At 33.7% G+C, this 23,963-nt stretch overlaps 1 protein-coding gene across 4 annotated transcripts in view; it reads right to left on the minus strand.

Annotated features, from left to right (window-relative positions):
* The window catches only part of LOC106460640 (octopamine receptor beta-2R-like), a 100,003-nt gene extending 96,687 nt beyond the window's left edge, over positions 1-3,316 (minus strand). For all 4 annotated transcript variants that reach the window (XM_022387411.1, XM_022387409.1, XM_013920365.2 and 1 more), the window contains exon 1: positions 1,830-3,316. In XM_022387411.1, the coding sequence (XP_022243119.1) occupies positions 2,004-3,233 (1,230 nt within the window). In that variant the 5' untranslated portion in view covers positions 3,234-3,316 and the 3' untranslated portion in view covers positions 1,830-2,003. The remainder of the gene's footprint in view (positions 1-1,829) is intronic.
* Between the last annotated feature and the right edge of the window lie 20,647 nt (positions 3,317-23,963).

A 23,963-nucleotide genomic window follows, 5' to 3' on the forward strand; every position in this document is an offset into this window, starting at 1 on the left:
CTTAATAACCATGAAATCAAAACTGAGAGTTGCCAAGTTCCATCCTTAATAACCAATGAAATAAGAATTGAGAGTTGCCACGTTCCATCCTTAATAACCATGAAATCAAAACTGAGAGTTGCCAAGTTCCATCCTTAATAACCAATGAAATAAGAATTAAGAGTTGCCACGTTCCATCCTTAATAACCAATGAAGTGAAAATTCTAAGTTGCAATATTCCATCCTTAATAACCAATGAAATGAAAACTGAGAGTCTCAACAGCCGAGAAGTAATAGTTTACTTGACAAAATGATATGCCTTCCATTTTTACTTCTTCAGAAATATCAGAAAAATAGAATATTTGTTGAAAAATGTATTTGGTATATTGTCAAAGATTTTGACTTTTCCATTCTTGTCAAAAATATGAACTTATAGTTAACCCCTTAAATTTAACTAATCACCTATTAAGAATACATTAATTAAATCTACTTACAAAGAGTCTATATGATATAAGTTGTCAAGAGCATGTATTTGTTAATTTATTTACTTTTTATGAATATATATGATAATGAATGATGCGTTCTCTTTGGAGATTTGTGATATACCTAAAGTTCAATTATATTAAGACATAAAATTCTGCTAAATAAAAGTTTTCAATTTTTAATGAATTTTTTGGATAAGAAAGAATGTACATATTTGACTTTAAGACAAAATAAATGTATTACGAAAAACAGAAAACCAAAACAATCTTAAATCAAAACATATTGCACATAACAAATACGGCAGGCGGATAGTTTCGTACTTTATAAAGCATTTACATATTTAAATAAACATCCCAAAAATCAGTGATAAATAGTCGTTACGTCAGTGTTTCAATGTCGTCAAAAATAATTATCACCTGAAATTGTCATCGCTTCCTATTTTCTGAGAGATTTTACGCCAGTAAAACGTATGATTTGTTGGAAAGATATATTTCTAAGTGTAATGGTTACTAGAATGATGAGCACCGTTTATTTACATGGCAAATAACAGCGGCTGATTTTATTAGAGCACAGACAACATTTACTATTCAAACAAACTGGAATAGGAAATAATTTTAGAAAATATTTTCCTGGATCATAAACGAGAAGAGCATATATGTTTTGTGAAATAATTTGTCTCAATAAGGAAAAAACTAACATCTGATATTTTTCATCTGCATAAACGTCCGTTTGCATAATAAGAAATAACATTAGAAAAAGCTGCATTTTTAGGGGTTTTTGGTTACAGTATAACCTGTGAAAAAAATATCAATAAAAGGACCGTCTCCAAATAAATAAATGAATATATATATATATATATATACAGCTGTGTGTGTGTGTCTTCTTTTGTTTTTACAAATGAATATTTTGTAAATACATTTATTTTTGAAGTGATTCATCATTATAAATAAAATCCTATATCAAAGAACTATTCTTACAAATTATCTTTACACTGTTTAATGCTCGTGTTTAAGTTATTCTGTAATAGAAACTTATCTTTAAGGATAAACATTTATCTCTTTTATTTTAGTATTTTATATTAACTTGAAGAAGTACACCACTGACAATTCAAGCTAGTTAGTCCTAACGTTACCTGTAAATAGGTGTTACAATTGAGAAAATGTGAGCATAGCTACTGCGCAGGAATATGATGAGCGACAGCAAAGCAAAGCCTACAAAAGCACGCTAGATTAATTGTATTCTAGACACTGCTTGTCAATAAGACAAATACATAGTTCTCTGTAAATGTGTTTTAAGGAGCAGCACTCGTGTCATGCGGAAAAATACAAGGTTGCATAAAAGAAAACTAAAAATGTTTTTATGCTTACCTGAGTTTAGTGTACAAACTTTTCCTCAGACTTATGGACAGAAAAAAGTAACCCCCGAAAATTGACAAAATTAAACCGCTAACCACTAGTAATGTTTATTTTCTTGGTATAAAATTGCAGCATATACAATCAACATCGATTAAAAGTTAGATAAACTGTGCATAATCAAAGCTTTCATACATGAGTGCAGTCGACATTGCTTGCATTACTAGGTCTATGAATATATTCCCATTTCGGGGAACAGCATCTACAACAAATAGTACGAAGTGTCTCCTTAAAGGCTTCTCTAAATTCCAGATTAAAATAAGCATAGATGATGGGATTCAAACAGGAGTTAAAGTAACCGATCCAGAAAAGAGTGTCAACGACAACCCCTGGGGTAGGACAGGGATCTCCACACAAAGTTACTGACACGTACCACAAAAAGAACGGTAGCCAGCACAAAACAAAGGCTCCCATGATAATCCCCAATGTTTTAGCAGCTTTGTATTCTCTTTTCATTTTGCTGATAGCCTTTTTAGTAGGTGTGGAACGACCACTCTCAGGGTCCTCGGTACAAGAGCTACGGTGTCCTGGCGGAACCAGCAAATTGACTGTGGCACTGTGGTCTGCACTGTTGCGTGCCGTCATGTCGGCGCTGCTGCGGGCACTGGGCGGTGGCAATATTCCCGGTCCGAGTTGAGACTTGTAAAGCAACTGTTCTTGTCTGCTTGCCTCAAGGTATATCTTCCAATAGGTGAACACCATAATAAAGCATGGTATCCAAAACGAAACACAGGAAGAAATAATGGCATACGTTTTATTGACTACAAACTCACAAGTTTCTGGATTATGGAGTCTAAACTGCATGTGTTGTTTAGTGGTGTACCATCCCAGGAAGATAGGGATGAAAGAGATAAAGCCCGACGACAGCCAAACACACCCTAACATAGCAAAGACGGTAGCCTCTGTCATCTTTAAAGGATACTCTAATGGCTTGATGATGGCGTAGTACCGATCCACGCTGATACAGCACAGGTGCATGATGGACGCTGTACTGAAAAGAACATCACATGAGTTGTAGAAATCGCACGTGGTTTGGTTAAAAACCCATCGTCCTGCAATGGTAACACTAGCGTTGAATGTCATGGCCAGTAAAGCAACCAAAGTGTCGGCAAGAGCTAAGGATACTATAAAGTAATTTGTTGTAATATGGAGTTTTCGATGCCGCAGGACACTTGAAATAACTAACACATTTCCAAATACGGCACATACCATGATCAAACACATGACAGTAGATTTCAGTACCAGCTTAAACAGTTCATCTAACGACTGCGAGTCCACCAGTGTCGTCCTATTGCTGTCAGGCTCGACGGGGATATAGTTAAGGGAGCCATTATACATCATGCTGGCGAAATCTGTCATGCTTCGGGAAGATGAACTTTGGCTCTGACAGATTCTGGTAGCTGAATCCACTCCCCAGCAGTGCAGACAGCAGGTTGCTGCAACTGTCGCTGCCTCCCGCTAAAAGCTCCGATTATCTGCGTTGTGAAGGGCCCACATAAACAAGCCGCTCTGAAGCGCCCTCGACGGCAAAAACTTGAAACCACGGCGGCTGGAAAGTATACACTATGTTTATCGACTGCTTAGGGAGTAAAATTATTATTAAATCGCAGCATGAAGTCACACTTAAAAATCCCTCCGGATCTTTACTGATACAGTCACTTGCCTAGTTTAATTTAGGAAACGACTGATAATTAAAAAGCAAAACTAGCTTGTTCCGTCTTATCAGCTGACCAAAGGTGAAAAATAGAACTTGATAGGCATATTGATTAATCACATTTATGAACAAATCGAATAAAATAGAAAATCGGTTTTTGCAAAAATTATTTAAAAAGTTTGTTTATTTGCTGATTCCTAAAAATTGATAGATATGTGAGCAATAATCCCACTTGCAAAGGATAAAGTAGGTAACATAATCTACAAACAGCAATGAGTAGGATTAATCAGCTTTAATGAAAACGTTATCTTCATGAATGATGTAAACTTCTTGTTTCTCTTGTAATATGTCTTTATCTGTGGAACTAATGATGAATCTCGCATTTCTTATTCATCTGTAAAAGAAATTATATCAATCATTTTCTCATAAGGTTGTAAACTTTCTCTAAACGTGATGTAAAATAATAAAACTGATAAGATGAAAAAAAGATATTTATTTCATCTAAGTCAAATTCATAGAATTTGGTGTGAATTCTCATTGGACAACTGGTTGTCTCACCCATAATCATATATTGGATTGTCGTTAAATACGTTAAGTATTTATCTGGTATCCGAATATATATTTCTTAATTTTTTTCTTTCACTTGTAACTTCTACAAGGGAAGTAGACTCACTAGCTGATAACGAATAGTGTCGTATTAGTAGCTAGGAACAATTTTACTGAATATTTCAAAATACCCTTAGTAATTTAACGCACACCACAGACTGTTTCTTAAATGAGTTGTATAATGTTAGGTGAATTGGTTAGTTCTATGGACAAATATTTGTTATTCGAAGTAGGAACTAAACCATCATTTTTGTTTCAACAGATTTCTATGACGTTTTATGTCAAGCTGCAATACATAATTAGTGACTAAATGAAACTAATGTTTACCTACCTCAGATAATGTATATCTATCTAGGTGACTGATAACCACTCCATTTAACTGTCTAGAGTAGAAGCGTATGGTTAAGATATGTTTTAGGGTAAATAGGAGATAATAAACAACACTACAAGAACTTAATACAGATATAATAATAATTTCTATGTAATTTAGCTATTTATGTATATATATAGGGAGAGCCATAGCGAATCTCTGATAAGGGAAAACGAAGCTACAAGGGTAATAACAAAACATAATTTTCTTCGTAATTAAGTGGTACTTGCATCAATCAGCATGAAGAAGTATAACATTAATTAAATAACATTAAATAATTGGTGTTAAATTTAAAAATAAGTAAATAATGCTGTGTTATTAATCGTTACATTAAAATCTCATTTCTAAATGACTTAAATAAATATTTACAACAATTACAATTCACACCATAACAGTTGCTGTTATGTAGCTGTATTTTATGTTGCTGTAGCGCCTAGACTGCTACTATATCTTTTGTACCCTAGCCGGCCTGATGAGTCCTGTTTTGGAGCGAAATGCCTCATCAGCTTAACATATGACATATGTAGTGTGGTTGAAGTATGACACCATATTTTTACTTGCTTTCACTCACAGGTTCATAGAATTACTAATTATTAAATTGTCCCCACACTTGGTCATATAAATATCCCCTACATAAAAAGTCCCAAGAAAAAGAACAGAGTTAGGATCATTAGCATCTACACTGAGGGCTTTCTTATAGCTTGTCTTATGGTTTCATTATCATGTGTCTCTAAATATCGGTATATTTTAGATTAGATTACTGACTATGATTTCGCTAGATATTTCACAGCCGTATTACAAAAGCATTTTTAGGTTATAAATCCATAACGATGTACGAGATCCTTCTTGTAATTCACTTCATACAATAAGAACTGAAAAGACAGTTTATTATGATAATTATATAGCGGAATAAGGTTTTTAAAAAGTACATTTACTGGTGAGTCGTATCGTTGAAAGTGGATTTCCCTTACTTGGCTGTATTAAATAATACGATGGTTTCAAGCAATATATCCTTCTTTTTTATATATTAAACGCAAGACTACGTTCTTTCTACGAACTCTTGCCGTGTGATACATAACCCTTGGTTTTAAAGTATATTACATTATCTGTCTATTGAAAAATCCATTTAGTTAATTAAGTGCATGTTTTACCATAGGTTACAGTCTGTCACGCTCACACTGCTAATTAAAATTAACTTGTGATCAAGGTAAACTACCAACACAGACCAGAACGGAAAATCAACCTAGTAATGAGTATAGCTAATTAAGAAATACTATCCTTACATCCTTACTTATAATGATAAAATGCACTATTCACCAGTTGGATACCCACGCTGTTTGTGGTATTTTCGTTTTAAATCCCAAAAGTATCTCACAAGACTTAGCCAGCTTAGAAGATTTAGGTTAGTCCTAAATCTATATACTAAGCTAACAATACGAAACAATCTTTAACAAAAATAGTAAAAACAATAAAAATAGATATATTGATCATTCGAACCAATAGCGTTAATGAAAGCAAAATGAAAGAAAAATAAAGTATAACTTACAGAACACTTAAACATTAATGATTTGTTTCATGTTTCTTGACAAACATACATCAGTATACACAAATCTGAATATAATCCTTACTAACACCGACTTGTGACTAATGAAAGTTCATTAAACGACTTTACAATAGTTTGGCATCTGAGATAAATTACTACGACACATATTACTAATTAGCCATGGAGTGGTGTAGCAGGACAGTACAAATACTGCAGCAAAAACAAAACAAAAACAGAATTGTGCAATAAATAGCAAGAATATTGACACTAAACTAAAATATAACCAAGTTAAATGTGATAAAAAAGAGCAATAATATATGAACCAAACTATGAGTAATCCGACTTTAATTAACCCTTGTCACTTTACAAACATATGAAGCGGTAGTCGGAACTAACAAATAAAGTTAAATCTTAAATAGTAGCTGAATACTATATACGCTATAAGTTTCGAAAAAAGCCCACACTAATAAGACTTAGTAAAGAAAGCAACAACAATAGTAAATATGACAATTTAATTAATTAGCATAAACTAATGTAACTTATCTAATGACGTAATATTATGTCATATAGATAACTGTTACGCAACTGCTAGAGTAAAAGCTAGACAAACGGGAGTTAAAACCAATGGTCTTGGTTATATTATAATTGTTCGTTATTACATTAAACATGTTTTCAAGAAATTAATGTGTAGAACTGAATGTTAAGAAAAGTTCATGATATTCTGTAAAAATATTATTTTCATAATTTCCCGCAAAAATGAATTAACCTATTGTTCAAAATGCGGTAGGAAAAGCCTTTCATGTGTAAAATGTGAGTGTGTTTATAAGCTTTGTCTACGAAATACTGTAATGTTGAACAAATTATGTTGTATCTAAAAATTTACATATTTTTAGAAATGGACAAATCTATAACTATAAAATTAAAAGTGTCTGTTTTATTGAAAACTTTGAAACATAGTACTTGATTACAATACTGATACCTAAATCCAGGTATGTGTGTTTCAGTAAACTGGATTTTTTCCGAAATGAGGTCTGATTTTTCGGAGTGAATTCTGGTGGATAAATCTGTTTGGCTACGTTACGAAAACCTTGATAATTTGGTAAAAATAATATCAATAATATACCTAAAAGCCCGAATTATGTGCAAAGAAAGCTTTCTTACCAAAATTTTCTATTCAACTTCGAATAAATATAAATCTGCAACTTATGACCTAAAGTTACTTCCCAAAGTATTCCTCGTATTTATTGAGAAGGCCCGACATGGCCGATGGCTAGGGCGCTCGACTCGCAATCTGCGGATCGCGGGTTCGAATCCCCGTCACACCAAACATACTCGCCTTTTCAGCCGTGGGGGCGTTATAATGTGATGGTCAATTCCACTATTCATTGGTAAAAGAGTAGCTCAAGAGTTGGCGGTGGGTGGTGATGTCTAGCTGCCTTCTCTCTAGTCTTACACCGCTAAATTAGGGACGGCTAGCGCAGATAGCCCTCGTGTAGATTTGCGCGAAATTCATAACAAACAAACATTTATTGGAATACATGTTGGCCGAATTGGAAAAATGACTTGGCACATTTTATGGGTAATATCATCATATTAACATATCTGTTTACTAATTTTTTTATGAATAGGAAAACTCTAGTGTATAGGTTGTTACTAAAATCAAAAGTTTCTACCCTGTTATATTAAAAACATGTTTGTACATACGATATTATAATTTTGTCACCTACTTTTGAGTGTGTTACTTCCTTCGTTTTATTTTATTTTCTAAACGTAATACTTTAACAAGTGTGCTGTAAACATTGATTTTAAGGAAAGTTTGTTTGTTTATTTGTTTATAATTAAGCACAAAGCTGCACACTGGGCTATCTGTGCTCTGCCCATCACGGGTATCGAAACTCTGATTCTAGCATTGTAAGTCCGCAGACATACCACTGTGCCACTGGGGTAAATTTAAGGGAAGAAAAATAAGAAGAAAATTGATCAGATTCTACAACATAGGATTATCGCCCTCACTTTTAGTTGCATAATGAAATCGATTGGTAATATATAGATGAATTTATATGTAAATTAAAGTATTCTAATAGTTATTTATACCTTTGTATACCTCTTGTGAAAGTTTTTGGCTGATATTTAGTCGTGAGATGTATCCCCGATATTTTCCAATTCAAAATTAGTGGTAACTTTAGAACGAGTCACCAGAAAACAAGCACTTTAACTTCATGCAGAAAATTCCACATTTATTCCACATTGTTTAATCAGCAGCTAAATGCTTCGGCACAAGAAGTATACAGGCAGCAAATCGTACACATGTGAGCATAATCCTCAGCTTGCTCATACAAGAAACGTTTTTCAATGTAAATAGGAAACTTTTTATTAACTCTCACACACGCGTGAAAGCTCCCGCTTGTGTAAGAGGTAACACTGGGTGGACGGTAATCGATACTAATTAATACCTACATATACACACTATTTTGGCAAACATGTTGTCAAAAAAATAGGAAAAGTTTCATTGAAGACGTTTTTAATTGAGACTCTCTTTTTGATTACAGAAAATATTGTGTGTAAACATGCACACTCCTCAATTTACACAATCATACATAGGTTTCATATCTACGAAAGAAAGCTAATCGATTTCTCTTTTAATTTTAAAAAAACAATACAGGCTGGGCGTAGCATAGTGACTAGTGTACCAGATTGTGCACCCGTAGGTCCATGGTTCGCGACCCATTGCCTCAAAATTGCACTCCGCATATTGGAACGTTATAAGAGCGGCAGTCAGATCCTACTATCAATTAGAATAACCCAAGAGTTAGTGGTGGTTGCTGTTAACAAACTAGCTTCCGTCTAGTCTATCAGTTCAAAACTAGGTACGGCTATCGCAGATACCACTTGTGTAGCTTCGCGAGAATATCCAAAACGAATAAATGAACAAGAAACAATAGCTCTACTCTTGAAGAGACACTTGTTGTCTATCATGCACTTGTCAAAATATAATACTACTCTGATGCTCCCTGTGGGTGTGAATCATACCAAATAAAATTACAATAGCACAATATCCTTAGAATATTTAAAGTAGATTAAACTGTCAGCACATGACGGATGAAATCGTTCAAGATGCGTTTTCTTGCTTCATTAGTTTTTTTCTTCTTTTTAACCATCGGGATTTTAAGGGTAAAATGTTTCCAAATGACACTTTTAAAACTTTAATATCTGCCATTATGATAACCCTGCTGTCCAACACCCATTAGTATATAATCAGGCCACAGAAACTGTTTGGCTCACTTACTTCCAAATTTGCTTATTTCTGAATTTTCGCGCAAAGCTGCACAAAAGACTATCTTAGCAAAGCTGCCCCTAATTTTTAACTGATATAGAAAAGAAAAGGCAGTTAGTCAACAGCACTCACCGACATTCTTATCTAACGAAATAGTAGAATTAGACGATTGCTCTAAAAGCACAGTCAAAGCTCCAAAGTGTGGAGCGCATGTTTACCACCATGGACGCGAACCATAAATTATGGGGTTTATAGTCAAGGAACACTAACTACTCTTAAGAACTCGTAACTGCTACCTTTCAATTGCTTATAATTATTTTTCTGTTTAACTTTGTTTAATAACAAGTTCAAGTAAAATTTACTTTTCTGATATAAACAAACTCACTGACCTCTAAATTCACTCACCTGGTGAAATCTCTCTGATTGTTATTATTTTCGGTTCCATCAAAAATTCTTTCTTATATGAGATTTTCCGCTATTTTCTCCCGTTATTATATTTAATAGTGTGACAAAACTTGAAAATCACGCGAGCGGAATAAGCCATTTACTTACGTTTTCTAAAGCACAAGACACTTTCATGTTAGGTAATACCTGATATTTACAATCAAATACTGCAAACAACGCACTTTTCTGGGAAAACAATAAAAGAGTTAAGGCATCGTCTTCAAAACTGGTTCTGTTGACTTTTAGTCATATAGAAAGCAGAAATATATAAAGTGGAAGTCATAGGTCATATGGAACACAAGATAAACGATAGTTTTCACTAATTTCCCCTAACAACATATAGGCGGCGCCTATTTACTTTATCTGTAAATTAACTACTATTAACCAAAATATTTATTGTTTTCGGACTCAAAACGGCGTACTCTTCTGTCATTTTAAGATAAAGCTATTAAAAGATGATAAAATTTCAAGAGGCGTGTGTAATTCTTTTTTGTTATTGGGTTTGCCAATACATTGGCTGCATAATGTTTCGTGATTATTTAAAAGCCATTAAAAATACATTTACTAAGTTTGTTTTGTCCTATCTATCTTTTTTAACCCAACAATTTCCAAGCTATTTTTACTGCCTGTGTCATTCAAATGAAACAGCATAGTCTAGAATAAACTTTTCAACCAATCACCAGCAAGCTTATACATGCCTGAAAACCACTATTTGACGAAGACATATTTGTTTTCAGCTGCATGAAAATAATTTTTATTTTAGTTATAAGAACAGTATTAACTAACAACATCTTTAAGATTATGGATAAGGAATCAATAAGAACGTCAGGAGATCCGGATTAGTGCTACAATGTTTTAAAATGTTATATTTAGTCTTTTATAAATGGAATAAACATTGTATTTTCATAAAGTTAGACATAATCGTTTTTGTTTTATTTTTAGTGTATATAGTGTTAATGACTTAATGATTAGTGCATAGATATGAACTCGTAATCGAAAGGTTATGAGTTAAAAGCTAGCCCACGACATGTTGCTGTGTCCATGAGCAAGACACTTTATCCCAATTGCGTCAGTCTACCCAACCACGATAGACTTGCATCTCATCCAGGAGGACTGTGTTCCCATTTTAATCCACGTCTGCTACAAAAAAACTGTTATTTAGAACCGGCCTTATGTGCCTTTCGAAACAGGAAAAGGATTAATTTAATTACACAGGCCTGCGATGATTTTATTGTCTTGAAATGTTTACATGTTCTACAGTAATTCCTGTACGCTGAATCCGAAAACGATAACTAGATTTTCTATCACGTGCAGATTTTTCACAAAACGTCATAACGCAATATACAAAAGAAAGACCACAACACGTAGTTTTGAGACTGAAAGACGTAGATTTACAAAAAAATTCAGGATGAATGAGGGTGCATATTCGTTTGACATCCCCTTTTCTTCAGTTTTTTTTTATTTTTGTTAACAAACATAACAATAAAAAATGTTGATTGTGGTAAACGAAATAATATATTTGATCTAAGTAAGAGATTTTTTTTCTTACCGATTTGTAAAAAATCCTTTCGTGATAGAAAAAAATGAATATTATCTTCGAAATCTGCGTAGGTGAATTATGGAAAATCCATTATTAAAACCAAGACAACTTTTATGAAATTTAAATTCGCAGGCCTGTGTTATACATTTACTTAGTTTGTGCATAAAAGAAGACATGTACAGTGAATTATGGCTAACTTGCACAATATGAAAAATAAAGCTTATCGCCATACTAACTAATATTGTCCTAATTATCTTGAGCCTGTTGCTATAAAACTAAATAAATCTGAGAAGCATGAAACTTCTGACAAGTAAAACTTTTGTTTAAGCACACTTATGCTATTGTATTTTAACGCATTCACAATAAGTTTTTGTTTGTTTGTTGTTAAATACAAAGCCACACAATGAGATATCTGTGTTGTGCCCCCACAGGAATCGAACCTCGAATTTTAGCGTTATAAGCGCTCAAGTTTATCACTAAATCACTGTGAGACTTAGAACAAGCCAGAAGTTTTTGTTTTTTTAACATTCCTTGTAACCGCCATTACTGGTCACGTAACATTAAAATATATCAGGTGCTTCTCAGTACGTCACTTTTGCGGTGAACTGGCTCTCCTGAATATTAACATACTGAGTGTAGAGTCAATGCAGATCGATCAATCGCTCTAGGCAATAAGTAGGTCAGGGATAGGGCTGCACTCTCTAAACCAGATTTCAAACATGTATTTCGGTTTCTTCCAGCCACTGAATTTCATGATGATATCATATCCCCCTTTTATAAATATGTTAAGCTTTGCATGTAAAAAACTCAGAACTATGTAATGATAAAGAACAAAAAAAAATATTGTTTGCTTGTTAGCATTAATGCTTAATCTTAGGTAGCTGGTAGGATTGTACTTAAATGTACAATATTACTAATACACTAAATATGTTAATTATGAAACCTAAAGTTTTCGAATCACGATTCACATTCTGTTAGGTATATTCGTCTGTCTTATTTCCTGCATTTCTACTTCCCAACACATTAAAGAATGTTAAGCTTACCTTCTATTTATCCGCAATTAGTATTATTATTTCACAGCCGACTGAACATTTGTACTGTGAAGGTTAAATAGTTAATGGTAATGCTTCTTAGCATCGAAGGAATAAATTTCGTTCATTATAAATCAAATAATGATCAATATTTCTTTAACTTTGTTTTTCTTGAGACTGCTTCGTTTGAAGCAAAGCTTATGGACTGGCCTAATGTCATTAACAAAGCAATCAGTGAGGTTTCAGTAAATATAAATACAACTTAAGAACTGTCTGAATACCATTAAAACTCCTGAGATGCTTAAAAAATGTACTTATAATGTTTAAAAACACACATTAAACAATTGGCACTGTTTTGTATATTGTGGATCAGATGGGAAAATTACAAACTTTTCAGTATAAAACTTAAATTAACCTTAAGTGGAGATCTAGAATGATTAAAAACGAAGAATTCCATAGTTTGACCCATACTAGGCGAAGTGGGAGTTGTGTGTTACTGGCTATAGTTAATTTGATTTACATTCATAACATGAACGGAATTCAAGAAATAACACAGTACTGATTGTGGCCTGGCAGTTTGTGTGCCTAGACTATGAATCCTAGTGTTCGTTGCTTTCTTCCTGTTGTTGCAAAAACGCACTCCGCAGCTTGGGGTTGTGAATGCGCTATTAAAGAAAAGATAAAATCCAACTATTCGATAGGAAAAATTGTAGCTTAAACGTTCGCGGTATATGGTGATGATTAGCTTCATTTACTCTAGTCTATACCTTTAAAATTATAAACGGGTATGTGTTGGTAGCCTTGCGAACTGTAAAGCAAAACAAATAAGGAAATAAACGATTTTCCTGGTATGTGTTTATAATTATTAGGTTACAAGTGCCAGAACAAAATGATAAGAAAGGGCGTTAATAAACTAGAATTAGAGTCATGGAACTAACAACTGCAATATTAAATTTAAAGCTATGGATTTTCAATTGTCGAGATCAATCATTTAATCAAACGAAACAAATTATTTGATATGTTATTTGTGTTTACGGATGGTTATTCTTCGTATCTACATAGCAACAACAAGATAGTTATTCTCCGTATCTACATAGCAGCAACAAGAAATTGGGTGAATTATTTTTCATATATTAAATGTTGTATTTGGCCGAATTCTCTCTACAAAAATTTTCAAAAACAAGATATACCTTTCTTCTCCCATTTTTCTGATGACTCTTCAATGGTTCAGTGGTAAGTCATCAGGCTTAAGACACTAGGAATCGGTTTCGATACCCGTTATAGGCAGAGCACAGATAGCTCATTTTGTAGATTTGTGCTTAACAATAACTAACACTTTTCGATTACTGAAGCTTCTAATAGCTATTTTTGCAAATTACGTTTTATATTCTGTTGAACTTTGCACCAGAAACAGAAACATCGTATTGCTTCATATTACATACTTAGTTGTCTATAGACACGTCGACAACGACGGCAGAACACGCTCTGAGAATAATATTTATAGAGTTTTATCCTTCTACTCGTTTTATGCATGGACTTACACGTATACACACACATACAAAGATCAGTAGTTTTGAGAGATTGGCTGTTAAAATGTAATTCAGTTAAAGACTTATTTTTAATTCAAAGACTACACCAGTGTTTCCCAACATTTTTTCAAGTGAAGACCAGCTAGTTCCGTTCCAAATATTTCACGGATTGATTCATAAATTATTAACTATTTAAAGTATTTTTATATTACGTTGTAAAACAAAATATTTCAGTACCTAACATTTAAATCAGTTGTTTTTCCAACCATCTTGCACACCACATGAAATCTCCCTGTAGACCGATACCGGTTCAAGAACCAGCAGTTAAGAATCAAGGCACTAGACGATAAAGAATACCTAAGGACATTACTATCTGATGGCATTACATTAATAATCTAGATCTCATCTAGATCGCCATCTGACGAGTAGTTTTGAAGTTATTTAAATAACTTCCCACTTTCAGAAAATATACAGAAGTTTATCTGTTTATCTATATATATGTGTGTGTTTAGCACTCAGACGAATTTGAATTACTGCTAATTCATATAACTAATTCATAGTCCACTTTTTAAGGAAAGTCGCAAGTGACCATAAACCCAAGAAACACAGTATGTTATTTACATACACTAGTGTAGAGAGTTCCTCATTGTGAAAGCAGGAAAAAATTTGGATATTTCAGTGCAACTGTGCATTTTTTCTGAGGTAAACAGAAAAGTAAAGTAATAACATTGGAGGAAGAAACAAAAATAGATAAATTTGGGGGATCAAGACTACCGATGAAGAGACATACTAGAAGTGTACTCCAGACAGATGATAACATACGGACACAAAGGTCAGTGGCAAAGACAATAGTACATAACATAATCAAGAAGGAAAAGTCCGGAAAAGCGACATAAGTTACTTCCATAACATATCCATTTAACTGTCGCATACGGGTATTCATGCTATTCCTGATGCCAGTTCACTCCTTATGGAGTTCCAAGCTAAACGGTCGCTAAAAAACCGTCGTCCTCGTACATTGGCTAGCTTAGGAAAAACATGGAGGAAGTAGTGTTGTGCTTTTGACATGACGGTCTTGCGACGGAACCTTTTGCAATGGAAACTACACTGCAGAGTTATTGTAAAGATGAATAACTGTCACATACAGCACGATTGGACGTAGCGACGTGGACTGTAACCACGTGGTGAGGCTCCAACATCGTTATAATATAACGTACCCAGTGTCTGTATTCCTTTAAATCATATTAACTTTTCTAATATTTTGACTCGATATCCCTGAATGGTAGGTTTGATAGAATATTCAAGTAAACATATTTTTATATCATATTAACAATAGCTATATATATAGTGACTGACAACATTTTAAAGTTGTTGTTTTTCTGAACTACGTTTTTGCTCTAAAATATAAAAATTCAACATTATTCATTCTGAGCAATTCCATTAACATGGCTGAATTATTGTAGCTTGTGTAAGTAAAGATAAAAAAGCTTAAAAAACATAATATGAAATACTAATTAATAGGTAAGCGTGGGTAAATGTCGGAATATTTATGTATTAAAGATATTGAATTTTCAAAATTACACGTATTTTATGTTACATTAAATTGGCTTTCTCAATAATCAGTAGTTAATACAATATATATATATATATATAACCTTATTTATACACACGTATATTTGTATTTGTGAGTGTGTGCGTGCGTGGAGGTGGGAGTATTTTACATTTAGTAATAAAATTACACTAATTTAGAATAATATGCAATATATTAAAAACTTTTGGCACATGTGTAATGTTCAATGTTAAAAGCTCACAATTTTAAAAAATAACGATTATTTTATACACAATTCTATAAAAATGAGTTTGTTTTCAATCTCCAAATTACTAAAATACAATAACTTACTCTATATGATAAAGAAGTGATAAAAAACCGAGGAGACTGGAAAACAATCTGATACACTCTACATGTTTCAACGTTTACCACTGCGTCATCCTCAGGAGTGTAATGTTTTGAAAAAATAACACTTATTTTATACAATTATCAAATCACCAATTTACATATTAAAAAAATTCACGCCATCTACTTACAATATTTCCATCAAGTCCATCATCTTTATTCAATAACTCAAATTTACTTTTTTTATATTTAATTATTTCAATATTGAGAGTGTATGTATGTTTGTATTTAAGCACAAAGATACACAATGGGCTGTCTATGCTCTGCCCATCACGGGTATCGAAACCCGGATTCTGGCGTTGTAAGTCCGCAGACATACCGCTGTGCCACTGGGGGGCGAGAGTGTATGTAAAGTGTATGAAATTGTTTTTCCGTCTCATCAGGTTTTTTTACCACTTTTTATCCGGTACAGTAAGTTATTGTATTTTAATAATTTGGAGATTGGGAACAATATCATTTTTATAGAAATGTGTATAAAACAATCGTTGTTTTTTTTTTAAATTGTGAGTTTTGAACAATATATAATTTAAACTAACACTAACCCTAATCACAAAACAGTTAAGGAATGAGCGGATTTTCTATTACAAAATCGTCCTCATGAATAACATAATTTCTATTCACGTTTCATCATTATGCTAAAATATTGTAAATTTCAATTATCATTTGATTGATTTCTCCAGTGTAGCAAATGCTTTGGCAATACAATATGTGAAATCATTTAGTACTTAATTTAGTTTAAGTTAATTTAGTTCTCATTGATCTATATAACTGTGGAAATAGATAAAAATGTTTATACTTACTTATTACACATAACCAGAAAGAACAATTTCAAGATGTGTGAAAGGAAATACTTAAGCTAATGGTTAATTTCTAAATATAAACTTCTAATATATATATATATATATATATATACAGCAGCTTGTTTTGCCATCTGTTGATGGATTATTAAACTAACTCTTTCACGGTACATTGGACAACGTTTTAAGTTAAAACTTGATACGATATTTAATTACCGATATCTTGACTTTGAAAAAAGTGCATATATATGTTATTTCTAAAAGGATTAGCGATTAAATAATTTTTGTGATTAGCAAGTCAAGTTCATTAAATGGCTAAACTGTTAAGACTCACATAATGTGCAGAATTTCTGAACTTACAGTTCGTGAGAAATAAGTCACTTCGCTCTGAAACCGAGTTGGGTTAGCGCTTCAGCTTTCGTTCTGACGTTTAAGAAAATAAACAAATATCATTTTAATAAATTTACCATTTCAACTGTCTATATTGAATAATTTTGGAACACTGTTTGATTGGTTGTTGAACTTCGCGCAAAGCTACTCAAGAACTGTCTGCGCTTGACCGTCCCTAATTTTGAAGTGATAGACTAAAGGGAAGTTGTTAGTTAACAACATCCACCGTAAATTCTTGGGCTACTTTTTTACTAAAGAATAGTAGGTTTGACCGTCTCATTATAGTGCTCGCGCAGCTGAAAGAGCGAGCATGATCAGTGACAGGTTTCGACATCCCACGACCCACAAACAGCAAGTCGAGGATCATAACTACCAGGCTAATCTCGAAGAATCGGTAAGGACTGAGAAATGACACTTAATCTTTAAAATATAAAATAAAGATCAACTCTCATGAAACTTAAATCTTTATAATCTTGCCATGGTTCACAAATCAAAAACTGTAATGGTAGTTGAAAATAAAACTGTTTATTAAAGAAAATTTATTTAAAAAATACATACTAAATTTCATTTGCGTTTCTAAATATCAAGCATTGTATTCTCCTTAGCTTGGAATAACATCTTTTATTGGAAAGTTATTTTTAGGTGCTGATGTGTTTGATAGACAATTGATTTATATCATGAAATTTGATAAGTGAACGTTTCAAAGGTTTGGGCTGCACATCTGACATAAAATCAAATAAAATATGATCAGTTTTTTTATAGACAATTTGAAGAAAAGAATGCACAAGCAAACAGTTCATATATTTCTATGAACTTTCTAAATAAAACTTACTACTATAATTTAGTTCTGATAACATTTAGTTTCTTTCCAATTGCAAAATATGTAACTTAAAAGTTATTTGCTTACTCGCCACCTGATATCAAACTTATAACCTTCTTCCTGCAATTTCATTACATTATCATGGTAAATTCCTATTTAAAACCTTTAAGATATATAAATGTAATAATATCTCCAAAATTAAAGCTTTTGAAACAAGGCAACATTGGTTTAAGCTTGATTATTCTTTGTAAGTTTTGATATTACCAAAATCAGAGAAGTGTTTATTTTTTAGAACCCTTATACATGATGTTGTTTCAGACACTTTTAAACAAGAAGGTTTGCAATATCACAAATCATTAACGAAACAGTTCGGTGTTAAGATCTTTGTCTATTAATATTTTACCTTAAAATGATGAAAATGCCATTTTGTTCCGTTGTTTTCGAGATAACTTTACTTATAACTGTCAGTTGGTTGTTTATCCCAATTGTATTTTATCCAATGTTTTAGTTATTTTACTGGAAATTATTTTGAGTGAAACATATATTTTATTACTTTAGACTTGCTCGGTTGTTAAATCAATAAATGCCAGAAAGATCGAAGTAAATAAACACCTCTAGATATAGAATGATTACAGACAAATGAATAGTTCAGAAAAATAAATTAGTACCATCAATGCGACATATCCTTCATTTTCTATATAAATGTATGTTCACTGGGGTGAGTGAAAATAATACAAACTACCATACGTGTGATATGGGGTGAGTGAAAACAATATAAACTACCATACGTGTGATATGGGGTGAATGAAACAATGCAAACCAACCATACGTGTGATATGGGGTGAGTGAAAACAATACAAACTACCATACGTGTGATATGTGTCAATTAGTTGTTGATCCTTATCTCATATTGTATAAATGTATTATTATTTGATTTTTACAACAGTTATTTTAGCTTTAAACTTTAAACTTGTTTGGTTATTAAAATCGTACATGCCTGTTTGATGACTTGAAGTGAAATGTAAAATTGTAATATTTTCATATCGAAATGGTTTTCCATAGAGCAACAAGATGGACTTGGCTAATAATTTGGTTATTAATAATAAGTTCGCATGAAAGTAATAAAAAGACCGGACACAACTGCACAAAAATACAATGAACAGTCTTTATTCAAATGCCAACACATGTGCTATATGCTTGTTTGATACGATAGACGGCCACTTTTAGTGGATCTGAATTATTTTCTCTCTAGACTGTCTTGGTTGAAATCTATTTCTAGACAATACATATACAAAATGAAAAATAAACCATTTATACAATGTTGAAACCAATAATTTTACATCACAAAAACATGCTTTAACACAGAATGATAATCTGTTTGTTTGATTATAAGCGCAAAGCTACACAACGAACTAGCTATCTGTGCTGTGCCCAAAACGAGTGTCGATACCCGGTTTTTAGCGTTATGAGCCTCCAGACTTTCCGCTGTGCCACTGAGGGGTGGGGTTAACACATAATAAACATTATTTCACAAACATTTGAGTTTCAAACACAAACAAATTACAAAAGTATAAGAATAAATCATTCAAACTGATCATATAGCAAAATATTAATTTAACAATGATTAAATACCACAAAACTGTTGCATCACGAGTATAATCTTGCATAGCAAAATAACAGTACTTACATAATCAAAACACAAAACAAACCTGTTATTACTGTCAAAATAAGCTCTAAATCAGAAGCGACATTTACATAGACACTTCAAGTAAAACACAATAAAAGACGGCAAATAATCATTTCTCAATAACTGACAAAATTATGCACACAGAGAGAAAAGAAATGAAATATACGCTTTACAAAAAACCAAAAAACGAAACATAATAGCATACTTAATAAAACTAAAACATACAACATTCGAAATGCACATTGAATTACCTCTTAAATGATACCTATGTTTATAAATAAACAAATCATAAATTAATAAAAAATACAGAGATAACTGTAAGTTACAACACTCACATACAAATATGATTCACATAGTACTTACATAAAAACACAAAATATACACTTACCTCTCACCTCAACTCTATCAGGAAACTCTTTAAACCAGCAGTTGACTGATGACTGGCCATGGAAGTGGCATGGATAGTATATTGGGCCTGGACAAAGAAGGCTTTCTTGTTCTGAACCAGTTCAACATGTAGCTTTTTCAAGTAAGGATGGTGAATAATTTCTCCAATGTAACAAGTCTTCCTCCCAGTTATAAAAGGCAAAGATCTCGTTCCAGTTTATGGCCATCTCTTGACAATGATGCTTCAGCATCAGATTCTATTGCAAAGTGAGTTGTATGGTGATTGTTGTAAATGGAATAGCTGGTAATTCAATTATTGGATGCTTCTGTGTTAATTTACAGGGAATCTTGAACAGCATTTGATTAATTACTGTAGAGCCATATGGAGGCCCATATATTACTCTTGACTATTTCGTATGTCAATAATGTTCTTGTTGTGGCTCGTTGTGGTACTTGAGTAGTTTTCATAATATGACTTATCACTCTGATAGCCTGGTAGTGGTGATCAGCACTCTTCTTTACTGCAGGTCAGTCCCATTCCCTCAGCTCTAAAATACTGCCCTGGAGCTTCTCTCTCTCTTCACCACAGATTGAGGTCAATTCTGGACCACTTCTATTTTAGCAGAATTCTTGGAGACTCCATCCTATCTGTGTCTGAGAAATTGCGTTACTGTACCCGAATAAACATTTTCTAACTTTAATTTCGAACCTGACTTTTTTAGCCACTGGAATAACATTTTCAGGTTCTCAGCCACAGACGTAAATGTTCAACCAATTACTTGGATTTTGTTGACATAAATCAAGCCATTCTAGTATTGCAGCCCATCATTATAAGTTATGCTAGCCTCTCAAAAGTAATGGGCACATTACACAGGTTGAATGGCATGAAAAAAAAACTCATACAAGACATCCCTTATGTTAAAAGCATCTTAGGTCTTCTCTCGTCATCCATTTTGACTTGCCAGTTTCCAGATTCTAGGTTTAAAATATTGCACTTATGGGAACCTTCCGGTACATGCAGGAAATTGTTTGTTTGTAACAAGGGAGAGTGGCATCAATATGAGCTACTATGTTCTTCTGAGTAAAACTAATACAGAACCTGAACATACTTTCTTTCTTTCTAGCAATCAGTACTGGAGATTACAAGTCATTCTCTGAGGGCTTTATGATTCCATCCTTTAACAACCACGTAAAGTTGTTAATTGTTGTGTGACACAACTGGCCATCTAAGTCAGAAATACATAAATTAATTCAGCCAGCAATTCTTCAAGTTACTGTCACTGCATTGAGTCTACATTGTTTACTCAGTCCTCAATCAACAATATTATATGTGTTGGAAATAGTGTACTAGTGCTCAGACACAACTCTAGCATCAGTTTCATACTCTTCACTCACCATGCTGATAACCATTCTAGCAGGAAGCTGGATAAATGCAGAACACCATCAATACTAATCCTTCCTTGGATAGATAACTGTCCATGTTAATATTGCTTGCTTCATTTCATGCATAGGCTCTATAACTGTGTTACACAGCACTAATTCACCAGACTTCATCTCTAGTAAACCATTGTACGCCACTTGTGTATGTGGGGGTACTGCGACTTCCTCTTCTCCATATACTGATGCATTCCACTGTTTCTAAGCCCAGTATGGCCAACACTGAATAATTTCCATTGAATATAACTTTGTCAGTTTCACGTGGAGAACTGACTGATAAGCTCCATAGTACATTCATTCCAGGGATACCAAAGCTAGAACAGATGAGTAACCACTATCTTCATTCTATGAGTTACTTCGTCTATGCTTATTCAGAGATTTACTTCTCCATTTACATCTACTTTATCTCCATTTGTCAGAATGAAGTTTGTGCTGACTGGCCCAAGTGGTGGTTTTGTTCAGAGTGCTTGATATACTAGGAGATCTACCAGTTCTCTGGCCACTCCTGTATCAACCAGTAACTCCATCTGTCGCCCTTGTACTTTGTCAGGCACATACTAAGATCTACAAAGCTCTGAATGAGCTAGGCTGTTCACAAAAGCATTATGTGCAATTGGGCTCAATTATTTTTCTGGAGCTGTGGATGTAGTGTTTACTGCCAAGATTGGCTGAGTTGTTGATCGAAACCAATAATGTTTTCTACCTTACTGCTCATCTATGCATGGGTATTTCACTTAAAAGTAATCAAATACTCCACAGGCAAAGCAGCTGCTTTGCTCCTCTCTTCGAGGACGATTTTCAAGTGGAGTCATTATTGGCAAGGCTTGTGGTATAAAAAACCATAGGAGGACCACAATATCCCTGCCAAGTGTTGTTGCATTTCAGCAAATGGATGTATGGGTGGTTTGTTAACCATCAGCTGGGCTTGAACTTAGTACAATGTCGTTGTCTAAGTAAGACAGTCTGTCCAAGTTACAGTCATTGCAATTGATAATGTAGATTCATTCCTCTCTTTAACCATTTCATAGTTATCATGTTTTAACAGAAACTGTCTCGGTAAGGGTAAGAATATCTTTTATATCCAGGTGGTGCTTTATTATCTCACTGGGTAATCCTTTCACAAATTGTTGACAAGGGTATCCTCATTGGCCACTGAAGCCATTTTAGGATAATATTTACTGTGCAAGTTTTATAGTTTGTTCATTAGGTGGTCAAGCTTTTCCAAGACTTGAACTTGGCCCAATGGATTACTCAATTTTCCACCAGGTTGAACCTTTGATGCAAATTGTAATAGCCGTCTTGCAGTCTCGAGTGCTCATTAGAGCCTAGAGCTGAACCATCAGATGCAGTAATAGGTATTGTGTGGACTGTTCTGGAGACCACACATTCCGAAACGTTACTTGACCTGAAACCTTTCATGAAAGAGACTATATCTTCCTTTGCTGCAGTCTTATTGATAGTGATATCTGTTTTGTCTCATTCATGGGGACCCGGGGTGTGACCAGAACTTTGTGACTGAGAAGACCTCGACAATGTACATAAAGTTGGTAGGCATAGTCTGAGATTTTAATTATCATAATAATAGTCAGTCTCTGGCCCAACAAGGTGGCAGTGCAGTGAGTTACTAGTGGCAGTTCACTTGTTAACTCTGCATGACTCCAGGTTTTTCTGTGATCCATGCTCGTTCTGGAAGGATACCCGCTAGCTTAAAGAGAGTCTCATTAATGCCCTACGATTTACTGTATTTGCCATTTGGTACCCACTCTCTCGACAGTCAAAGAAATAGCTCATTTTGGCACGCTTTGTCCACCAATGGTACCCCCATTCTCGAATAGCTTTGAATAGTATTGAATTACTCTAGCCATCAAAAGACTGAAGTCCTATACAGATCACCCAATCAGTTTTAGACATGGAAGACGCCACACCATTGCTAGAACATCCAGCCTTCCATGTTTCCCTCACACTAAGGTCAATATTTAGGGAGAAAGTAAGATCAGCCATTCTGGATAGATCAGACATTGGCGGTTCTCCTTCATGAGTCATTAACTGTAATGAGAAAGAAGTCAGGGACTTTTACAGTATTGGCTGAAATCCTACAAACAGAAGAGGACTTCTCTTACACTCAGACAGCCATCTCTCTTCAATAGCCTTCATAAGTTCTTTCAGTTATGGAAAATGTCATTATCTCAAAACAGAACCTTTTAAAATTTAACAATGCAACAGAAGTAGTAAAGGAAAATACAGCTGTAAGGAGAAAACAAAATCTCTGCAATAATATATCCTGTGATCATGGCACCCAAATGCCCCCTTCCTATTTACCCTGTAGTACTTTCAGATTGAACAGATTTTCCTCAGAGTGAAAAAATAGGTCTGCAGAATGACTGAAGATTCGACCAAGGTATCTAATGCAAAGTAATTCTAAGTTATTTAAACAGCTGAGTTCTAAGAAAGAAATAGACAAAACCAAACAGTGTAGGCATCTGATGCAGTAAAATATCACTTTTACTGGATGTAAGTTACTTTCTTTCAGACTCTCTCTTTGTAGAAGTTTTTTTTCAAACTAACTAAACCTCACTTTACTTAGTTAAAATTAGAAATGCAAGACGATTAATCCAGAGTGACTAGC

The sequence above is a fragment of the Limulus polyphemus genome, unplaced genomic scaffold, assembly GCF_000517525.1.
Source record: "Limulus polyphemus unplaced genomic scaffold, Limulus_polyphemus-2.1.2 Scaffold807, whole genome shotgun sequence".
NCBI classification, from domain to species: Eukaryota; Metazoa; Arthropoda; class Merostomata; order Xiphosura; family Limulidae; genus Limulus; species Limulus polyphemus.